Consider the following 10,897-nt stretch of genomic DNA (forward strand, 5'->3'; position numbering starts at 1 on the left):
TGGTTCTTTTAAAGCAAAGTAATTGGAGGGAGGGGGAATTAAAAAGTCCTGAAAGGAACCACTACTTTTGTAGTTTTATCAACATTTAATCTACTTGCTTTGCATCTGTAATGAGTACAGGATGCTTGTCTGTAGTAGAGTTGAGGTAACTGAAGTTTGGCTCAGTAAGTTGGGAGTCCAGTGGTCCCGCCAGAGCTGCCATGCCACACTCACAGAATGTAGCTATCACTGTAACCAACTAATGCCAAAACAGTGGTTTTGTAATAAAATCACAGATATATCTAAACTACCATAGTAGTTTGATTTTTTAATAGCATTTAATTACCTACAAAGGACATTGTCTCAGTGTAGGAAAACAGTTGAAAATACTTCTATAAAACTGAAAAACACAAACATAATTAAAAGAAATGTTAACTATGAATATGTGAATTGTTCTTACAAGCAGAGTCCACTCAAGATATTGTAAACTCTATGGTTTCAGGTCTATAGATACTCACAGAGTAACTGTTTCATCTTATAAAAGTGCACCCCAAAACTATGGCATAGAATGGGCTGTCACCTGACTGGCATTATGTTGAAGTCAAAGAATGAGGAAGAGTGAGGAAGCCACAGCCTGGCTGCCAAGTGCAGCATGGTGTCCCCTCTGCCACCCTCCCATAAGCACACCTTGACCCTCCTGTGTGATGTGGTTCCAAAGGAAAGAAAGGCTCAGTGTATTGTACCTGGTAGATGGTGAAGAACTGAAAAGGTATGTGGAACTTGACTGCAAAGTAATCAGTGAAATAGAGCTTTTTGTCCTTTTTTGTTAAGAAAAGTATTGTCTTTGTTGTTTTGAGACGAGGTCTTGGCTATGTAGCTCAGACTGATCTCAAATTCATAGTGATCCTGCTGCCTCAGCCTCCCAAATGCTGGGATTTTGGGTGTGTGGCGCCTTGCCTGCTTGTTTTGTTTTTGTGGTGTGGTGGATCGAATGAGGGCCTTAAGCATACTGAGCAAACACTGTACTACTGAATTATGTCCTAACCCTTACTCATTTTGAGACAGGGTCTTGCTGAATTGCCCAGGCTGGCCTCACAGTTGAGATCCTCCTGCCTCAGCTTCCTGGGACTACAGGTGTGCACTGCCACATCTGGCAACAATGCCACTTTTTTCTTTTTAATGTGACTTTCACAAAAAGTTATTTTTGGTCACACATAATGGGTTTATTGCTTCATTGCCTCTTTTATCATCTGGAAACTCTTGAACCTAACAACACTGCATCTCTGTCCACTGCCTCAGGATAACAGTGTCTTGGTTCTTTAAGGTCACATTTGGAAACAGAAGTAGAAAGTCTGATCTGCTTGATGAGTCACGTTCACAAAGGAGGGGCTTGACAAGTTTTAGTCCTTAGTGGTGCCTTAAACTTAGCTTTATAATTGGTAGTATCGCAAATATTAAATTTAAATTAGTGGGGAAGTTTGCAGTATTTTCTTTTTTTCACAATATTTTCTTATGGAAGTCATATTTTTAAAAAATCTTTTTCAGGCTTACTTGTAACCCATTAATGGACAGTTACAGCAAATGAGAGCGTTTCAACCAGTTTTTTTAATGAAAGAGAAAGTTATTTCTTTAACTTAAGCTTCCATATTTTATTACCTTTCGTCCTTTTTTTTGGGGGGGGGTGTTCTGCGAATCGAACTCAGGGCCTTCTACTTGCCAGGCAGGTGCTGTGCCTCTGAACAACACCCCCAGGCCCTCCCCTTCCTATTTGAATTGGTTGACTTTGGTCTTCTCAAATATTTTAAAATGGATGTTTGGCTGGTTGTCAACCCCTTGTTTCCTAATACAAGCATTTAATACTATGAAGTTTCCTCTCAGAACTGTTTTTGGTCACCCACATACTCGTGTTTTGTTATGTTTTATTCTTGATGCTCCAAGTTTACTTTTGATACTCCTTTTTTTTTTTTTTTTTCCTGAAGAACTTAAGCAATTCTTTTAGAGTAGGTCTGCTGGCTACAAACTGTCATTCTTTCCCCAAGTGCAGTAGCACACTCTGTCACAGTACTGTGGGAGGCTGAGGCAGGAAGATTACAAGTTCTAGTTTAGCTTAGGCAATTGAATAAAACCCTGTCTTCAAATTTTAAAAAGGGCTGGGGATATAATTCGGTGAAACAATCCTGGGTTCAAGCCACAGTATCTAGAAGAAGGGAAAAAAACAACCCCAAAACCTCTAGTCATTTATCTGAGAGCCTGTGGGATATTTTCACTGGCTATGGCATTCTGGTGTACAATTTTTTTCTTTCAGCACTTGAAAAATGTTCACTATCCCTAGGCTTCATGATGTTTAGATGAGATACACACTGTCATTAGAATAGTTGTTCACCTACAGATTATATGTCATTTTGTTTTTGCTGTTTTCAAAATTCTTTTGTCTTTAGTTTTTAGCAATTTGATTTTGATCTAGTTTTACATGTCTGGATTTACTCTGTTTGTGGCTTGCTCAGTGTTAATCTGTAGGGCTCCCTGCCAAGACTTGAAAAATTGTTAGCCATGGTTGCTTCAATGCTTTCATTATTGTTTTTTTTTTTTTTCCATGACTTTCTTGTCTCTGAGATTTTGGAACCTTTTGTTATGTCCCCCAAGTGCTTGAGGTTCTGTTAGTGTCTGTCTCTTTCTGTGTATCAGTTCAAATAATTTCTATTAATCTCTCTTCACTTCATCATTCTATTCCGCTCTCAGATATGTCCAGTGAGTCTAGGTGTGAGATTTGATTATATGTCTTTGTTTTTACTGATACTATTTTTTTTATTTTTAGTGGAACTGGGGATTGAACTCAGGTCCTTGCACTTGCCAGGCAAGCGCTTATTCTACTGAGCCATCTCCCCAGCCCCAGTAACTAATATCTGTATCAAGTAATTCCAGCCCCTGTGTTCTCTCATTGGTGACTACTGATTATCTTTTCCTGTTAGTTGAGATTCTTGTGATACTTCATGTACCTAATAGGACTGCATCTTGAACACTATTATAAGACTAATTCTTAAATCAGGCATGGTCGTGCACACCTGTAATCATTCCATCACTAGGGAAGTTGAGGCAGGAGAATTATGGCATATTTGAGGCCAGCCTGGATTACAATAGTGCATTCAAGTCCAACTTGAATTACATAGCAAGACCCTGTCTCAAAGCAACAACAGATCCCCAAAAACCCCAATTCTAATGCTTGCGTAAACCCTGAGAGATCGGTGATTGTAACCACTCAATGCAAGCTTCACACATCCTTCTGTGGGCTATGTTCCAAAGCCAGTTCTACTTTTAAAACCTTTGCGTTGCTCTTTGTATCTGTCTCATATGTAACGCAGCAGTTGTCCATTACCACCTCTGTCAAAGCCTTTCAGTGCTAATTGGAGCCCATAATGTGCAGGTCAGGGTGAGCCCAAGTGTTCATAAATAACTGTGGGGTGCTGGCCTCATTTCTTGCTTTTCAGTTCCTTTTCATTCTCTGGGGTTCCTCTTTCAGTTCTGTACAGAAACCTCATACCTGGAGCTGCACGATCTTTCACAGTTCTGCCACAACAATGAGAGGCAAGAGAACTTCCACCCAGCCACATCCCGGCCCAGTTGTGCCACAACGAGAAAGCAGAAGACGGTGCAGAGTTGGTCTCTGCCCTTCGGATGCGAACCCTAGTGAGTGGAGGGGAGGACCCTCCCTCAGTGCTGGCTCCTGCAGCTTTTGGTCTTGATCCACTGCAAATAACTTTATCAGGAATTCTGTGTAGATGGTAAATTTGCATTCCTTGGAGAGGAAGGTTTGCATATATATGTCTTACCAGGAAGTGATCTCTCTTAGCCTTCTCGAAATCTCTGCCTTATTGGCATTTACAGGTTCTTTGCTTTTTGCAGCTTTCCTTTCTTTCCTTAGATCAGAATTTCTACATGCTCAGACTCCCTTCTCTTCCCTTTTCTGTGTGTCCTCCCTTTGAGAGGTCCTTATTTTGAGCATCACAGTGTCCTTTGGGCAGGTGATGCCCGCATGTGGGGAATCTGCCTGTCCCACAGACAGAAGTCTGCTGAAGCACCACTCCATTTCAAACTCAAAATATGTCTTTGCTCACTTTGAAACTCAGCTGAAATCCTTGTGCAGCAGTTCTGAGATATTTATTTTATTTATTTTTTGTGGTACTGGGGACCAAACTCTGGACCTTGTACTTGCCAGACAGGCAAGCCAATGAGCTATTATCCCCAGCCCAGTTCAGCAGTTCTGTTAGAACACGGTGAGTGTGTTAAGATTCATGCTGTGTAAAATCATAATTAAAGAACCACAGGGCTATAGTAAAAATAGGGTTAGGGATGTAACACCCACAAATCTAATCAGTCAAGAAAAGATAAAACCCAGTCAAAAATCACAGCATAGTTTTTACACATCAATGCTTAAGAAATGTGTAGGATGGTAAGTGTGGCACTTTATCTTGAGAAAGACTCAAACTTGCTTGTGGAAGAAGACAAGGGTAGGGTTCATGAGTCTCTAATGAAGTTAATATGAAATTTGAAAAGTAACATGTATATGGATGTGGCTCATAACACATGATGAAGGGAAGATGGTGACAGGTTCAGGTATGCATGTGTGATTTGTATTCTTGGGCAGCATGGCTCAGCTGGCTACAGTTTTCTGCATTCACCTGGTGCTCCCAATAAAATTGTCTACTGTGAGCCAGGGTGATGGTGCACACCTGTAATCCTAGCACTTGGGAGGATTGGTGGAGTTCGAGCTCAGCCTGGCTACATAGTGAGACTATGTCTCAAAAAAATTTTTTTTGCACATCAATAAATGGCATATTTGTGTTACTGTTCTCTCATATCAAAATAAATGTGTCTTTAAAATGTGTCACAAAACTGACATCACCTACTTAATTTCCTGAATCTAGTAAATTTTCAACTCCTGTTTTCTTCATAGATCTCGCATTCAAAGTTTTCACATCTGACCTATCTTCCTTGTCTTTTTAAAAAGTATTTAATAAATTTGTTTGAGTAGATATGTTTTAATAGATTTCTATACATGTCACATATTCCTGTTGGGGTCATCTATGTTAATTACACAAATACACATAAGCAAATACATTGCTCCCAATCCTGTTTATTAAACTATGTATATGGTTATAAATACATTTTTAAAAATGGGATTGATTCCTTGCTCTAAGGTGTATGTTGCAAACATTGTTTCATGTCAATACGTAGGACACCAGTTTTAGGACTTTATTTATTTTTTTTTTAGTACCAGGGATTGAGCTCAGGATCTTGCCTTTGCCAGGCAGGCACTTATACCCCTGAACTATCTCTCCAACCCTTGCACACCAATTTTAATTGTAAAATAAGCAAAACAACTTCTTCAAACCATTTTAAACAGGTAAGTGGCATTAGGTAGTCATGTGCAACACTGCCACCCATCTCCACAACTGTTACAAGTTTTTAAACTGAAATTCTGACTCCTTAGCCTTATTTTTTGGCTTGTAATAGGATTTCTTTTCAGAAATCTATTGTCACACAAGAAGTTAGTTGTACGTAAACTAGAGTTCTTTGGCTCACGAAACAGTAACATTGCAGACAAAAAGCGGGTGTTTATTGGAAACCTGGAAAACGTGAGTGCCCACCGTGAGTGGTTTGTGCAAATAGGAATGCCCAGTTGTCTTCTGTATTGTGGCCACACATACAGATAAGCAGCCCGTGGGAAGCTTTGTAGTTTTGGTCTGAAGATAACTACTAAGTTAGCTGGTTCAAAGGAAGGGAATCATTACTTTTAATTTTCCAAGTTTTCTCAAGTGTTCACTACTGTTATTTCTAAGCTTAACTATGAAGTCTTGAGTTGCGCTCCCCCCCTTTGGTGGTACCAGGGATAGAACTCAGGACCTTGCACTTGCAAGGCAAGCACTTACTCCACTGAGCTATCTTCTCAGCCCCACACTTTTTTTCTTGAGTGCTGTTTTCTTTGTATGTAGCTATCTTAGCCCATTCCTGTTACAGCATATTCTTTGGATTCCTACTATACATATCATTTATCCCGCTGGTGCATCAAGCTCTCTTGTGCATGTGTCAACTACACAGTTCCTAGCTCGGGCCCAAAGGAGGGGCTCGTATGGACAGATTCTTGCAGTTTATCCAGGGGCGGTGAAAGTCCACGTTCCTACCTGTCTGACAGCTCGCGGTGCTCCTAGGTTTTGTCTCCGTTTTGTTGTGCGGCCCTGGAACCCCAGTCTTGCACATGCTCGCTCTTGGTTTACTTTTTTTTTTTTTAAAAAAGAGAAACCAAACCAAAAAACAGTAAACCAAGAGTGAGCATGTGCCAGGCCGTGCTGGCCAAATAGCTCAGCGGGGATTAAAATGCCTGCAAGCAGGCTCAAGGGCCGGGGTTTCATCCCAGGCTGCCATGCCGGCCCCACCCCCAAGTCGCGCTGAGAAGGCGATTGAGACTGGGCATGGTGGCATAAATCTGTAATCCCTGCTCTTGGGAGGCTGTAAACAGGCAGATCACTACGAGTCCGATCTAGAAGTGAGACCCTGAACACCCTGTAGACCCTTCCCTAAAATACAAACAAACAAAAAAAACCAAACCAAAAACAAACCCAAAACAAAACAAAAACACCAAACCAATTTCAAAATAGGTGAGAATTACAATGTCTTCGTAGTAGTTACTGAGAGTACACGATACAGGTACAATACCTTGTTCAAACAATATTAGCACAAACCTTTTCAATGAACTAAGAGAAGCTTGGGTGTTCAGTAGAGCCAGCTTGCTGTGTGGGTCATTGTAGAAGCAGCTTCCTGTCCACGCCTTGCTCAGCTCTGCCTCCGACTGGGGCTGCCGGGGCTCGTGGTTCCGCTGTGCCCGGCCCACTGGCTGGACCCGCACGCCCTGCTTCCCGGCTTCGCGAGCCTCTGCTCCGCGACCGACCCAACGCCAGCCACTACACCGGGTGGCCACGAGAGGGCGCGCACAGGCTAGGATGCCGCGGCGCACGCGCTCCGCTCGTTCCCGCGAGCCTCAGGCCATTTCCGGCTGAGTTGGCGCCTGAGCGGGCCGGCCGGCAGGTGAGGGGCCTTTGATGAGGGCGACTGGGCGTGATGGGGATCAAGCGCGCGGTGGGGGGAGGGGGTGGGGGGAGGTGGGGTGCGGCGGGAGCCCCCGCCCTCCTGCCCCGTGGCTTCCGAGACGCGATCCCCCGTGGACCCCGCCGCGGATTCCTCGTGGGTATCGTTCCACTCTCTGGCCCTGATGGCTGTCAGTGCAGCGAGACCTCTGCTGCCGCTATTTACAAAGCAAATTAGCAGTTTAGGTGGTGGTTTGTCTCCACCCGTTGGCCTTACTGTAGGCCCGAAAAGCCGAGTAAGCACGCAGAGTAGTTATCTTAATGTGTCTTGCACTTCATTGGAAAAAGTGGGGTTGTAATGTAGATTGTATTTAGTGCCACTAATCTCTTTATTCAGGAAAACTATTCTGTACATTGGTAACTAATTTTGGTCTACTCCTTATAAAAAAAAAATCCATGAGTATAGTGGATCTCATTCTTTTTCCCAATTATCGAACCTTTTCCTTTCTATGTCAGAAATCTTGTAGGTTTAAACAGCGCCTGAACGTCTCAGCTGGCTATTTTTCAGAACCAGTATTTTCCTTTTTCTTATTTGGGCCAGAAAATTCTTCAGCCATGCAGTCTTATCCTGACCTTAGAGCATCCTGCTCCACAAATATGCCTCCTTCAAAATAAAACCCTATTCAGGTGGGCAAAAGCCATTTTAGGAAGCTGATAGTCCAAGTCGTGTGCCACCCCCCGACTGGGCTCAATTCAGTCCAACCCCTGAGAATTGCAGGATTGATTGATTTAATGTATTTGCTACAGGGTCTCACTATGCAGCTCAGACTCATAGTAATCCTCCTGTTTTCAGCCTCACCAGAGCTGGGATTGCAGGCGTGTTCCACCATGCCCGGTCTCAGCGGCAGGCTCAGCGCACGAGGGGTCAGGGCCATTGCAGCCCGTGGTTCTGGCGATCAAACCCTGATCCCTGAGCTTTCCTAAGCAGGTGCTTAGTCTGCTGAGCTAGCTCACTGGCTTTTGTTGCAGAATTTAAAAGGAGGGTGTGAGTTTGAGGCCAGAAACTTGGCTCTTCCATCTGTAGATTACTGTCCTTTAGTTTAGTAAGTCAGCTTACATTTGACTCAGTTCTTTTATTTATGAAATGGGAATGACAGTTATGTCTGTCTCAAGAAATGATGTGAAATTGGTTCTGTAAAAGATTAATTTTTGGATATTTCTTGGATATGAAATTTTGGATTTTTTTTGCTGAAAAGAATTAGAATTTCAGGACTTAGGGATAATTTAGGCTGTCAAAATATACAGTCAAAAATGGGTTATTGCTGAGTAGTGTGATGAGGTGGTCTTACAGAATTTTGTACTTGATGGTAGCTTTTGAGTTTGATAACTTTTCATCACTGTGACATATATCTAAAATCAATGAAAAGAAAGATGCTGGGCATGGTAATGCATGCTTGTAATCCCAGCTACAGGGGAGCAGAGGCAGGAGGATTTTCATGCGGGAGTCCAGCCTAGACTGCATAGTGAGACTTTAACTGAAAAAAAGGGGGGGGGTACGGGGAGCGGGGGAAGGTTTTGGTTAGCTGTGTTGAAAAGTTCAGCCTGAGGTCATTTACTCTGATGTGGGGAGGCAGCCTGCATGGGGGCAAGCAAGGGACAGAAGAAGCTGCTCACTGCATGGCATGCTGGAAACACATGAGAAAGGGCTAGGTCTCAATATCCCTTCCAGGGCACACTCTTCATGACCTGCCTTCCTTCTGTTAGCCCTGATCTCTTTGGAGAAAAGTTATTTTTTGATGGTATTGGGACTTGAACCCACAACCACAGGGAGCCACATTCCCATCCTATGTTATTTTTTTTGTGACAGGCTTGCAAGATCTATGTGCCTTGGTCTCCCAGAGCACTGTAGAGCGTTGTACCTCCTACCTGTGGAGTATAAGATTACAAACATGTGCCAGGCTAGGCCTCATCCCTTAAAAAGCCTACTTCCTCTCCCACATTGCAAGGGGCTGGAGCCCAACCCTTGAGCATGCACGCCTTGAGGAGCACAAGGCAACCCTAGCAGAGGGAAAATGAAGTATGCAGTGCAGGTGTGCGGGCTTTGAGACTGCAGGCAGGTGTGGGTTTATAACGTAGCTTCCAGACTTGTCAAACCCTGGCAATGTCCTGCAATTCACATTCATAAATGTGTGTTCATTTCATGAAAAGCACTGTTTTCCTCCCCAAATCATATAAGCTCCAGCTCCATAAAACCAGAATCTAGACCTGTTGGCAAGATAAGGTCAGTGGAAGATTGGGAGTAAAGAGAGGTTGAGGGCCAAAGGGTTAATTGGTGAACTTGGGCTGATAAACTCCAGTGGGAGAAGGAGGTGGTGGATGAGAGGGCAGTGACAGCAAATCAGTGGTGTGTGAACACCAGAGAGAAAGTAGCACGCAGAGTTGAGACCGTGAAGATGGAGAAGGGTGCAATAGGCATGCAGCACACTCCTGGTAGTGTAGACCTGGAGGACAGAATCTGTAGGCAGAACCTCTTGAAGCGCAAGGTCTAGAGGAAGAAAGAACGTGGAAGCTGGGCAGCCCCTAAGGGTAGCAGAGCACTGAGGAAAGCTCAGGAGCTGGAGTGTGGGGTCCTGGGGCTGGAGAGGAAGCCAGGATAGATGTCAGGCACGCGTCCACAATGTTGGAGCTTCACTGGGCTTGCTGAGCTCAGCTCCACTACTGAGCCACGCCCTCACCCCTGGGGGGCGGGGCTTCTAACAGGTTAGACTTTCTCACAAGTTCATGGGGGCCTGTTGAATGTTTCTAAACCAGGGGAGATTAGATCTCTGGTTTAAAACGTTTATTTGTGTGTATCAGAGCTGCTCTTCCACATACAGAGAAAGAGATGCGTACAGACTTGGTTTGTCAACGGTGGTAAGGTCAAACAGTTGAAATGGTAATGTAGAGTTTCATGTATCTCCATGGATAAAACTCAGAAACATGTTGAGGCAAGCATGGTGGTCTGTGATGCCAGCTACTGTGCTTGGGAGGCTAAGGCAGGAGCGTTGCAAGTTCAGGCCACCCTGGATGATTTAGCAACTTAGAGTGACTCTCAAGATTAAATAAAAAAGGCGGGGATGTAGCTCAGTGCTAAACTCCTGGAATTAATCCCTTATACTGCAGACAAAACAAGACAAACTCTCTGTTATGGTTTGTGTCTAGTTGTTCCCCCAAAGCCTCATGCAGTTGTGGGGTAGATTTCTAGAGTTTGTGATTAATTCATGAACCAGTGCTGGGATTATGGCTGTAAATGATGCTAGGATTATGGGTGTGAGTACTGCTGGGACTATGAACGTAAGTGTTACACCTGGCCTGGGGCAGATAGCCTGAATGGAGACAGGCTTGCTTTCTGTTGCTGCTGTTGCCATCGTTCCTCCCTTTTGCTCTTTGCCATTTTCTACCACCATGAATGGTTGCCCTCTTCTATAGGCTACTCTGCCTTTGAGTCAGCTGAGTATGGTCTGAAACCTCCATGGACTGTGAGCTAAATAAACCTTTCCTTCCTTAACTTTGAGTGTCAGGTATTTTGTCCTATCTGTAAGAGAAAAGTAACTAAGACACCCTCCAAACCAAAATGTTTAAAAGGGTTGGGGTTATAGCTCAGTGGTAAACCACTTGCCAACATTCATGATACCATATATTCAATCTCCAATTCTGTAAAAAGCAAAGCAAAAACACTAATGTTGAGTTAAAAAAAAAAAAAAACAAATCTAGGGACCGGGGAGATGGCTCAGTAGAATAAACACTTCCCTGGCAAGTGCAAGCGCCTGAGTTCAATCCCTGGTTCCGCAAAAAAAAAA

The 10,897-nt window shown here is 43.6% G+C and overlaps 2 protein-coding genes across 2 annotated transcripts in view; both read left to right on the forward strand.

The window, feature by feature from the left end:
- Fnta (farnesyltransferase, CAAX box, alpha) overlaps nt 1-9,607 on the forward strand; it is a 73,755-nt gene extending 64,148 nt beyond the window's left edge. The window contains exons 9-10 of the mRNA XM_012513681.2: nt 5,504-5,612; nt 9,416-9,607. Of these exons, the coding sequence (XP_012369135.1) occupies nt 5,504-5,612; nt 9,416-9,607 (301 nt within the window). The remainder of the gene's footprint in view (nt 1-5,503; nt 5,613-9,415) is intronic.
- Pomk (protein-O-mannose kinase) overlaps nt 7,053-10,897 on the forward strand; it is a 21,992-nt gene continuing 18,147 nt past the window's right edge. The window contains exon 1 of the mRNA XM_004626670.2: nt 7,053-7,059. The gene's annotated coding sequence lies outside the window, so the exon portion shown is untranslated. The remainder of the gene's footprint in view (nt 7,060-10,897) is intronic.

This window comes from Octodon degus, unplaced genomic scaffold (assembly GCF_000260255.1).
Source record: "Octodon degus isolate 3935 unplaced genomic scaffold, OctDeg1.0 scaffold00016, whole genome shotgun sequence".
NCBI lineage: Eukaryota > Metazoa > Chordata > Mammalia > Rodentia > Octodontidae > Octodon > Octodon degus.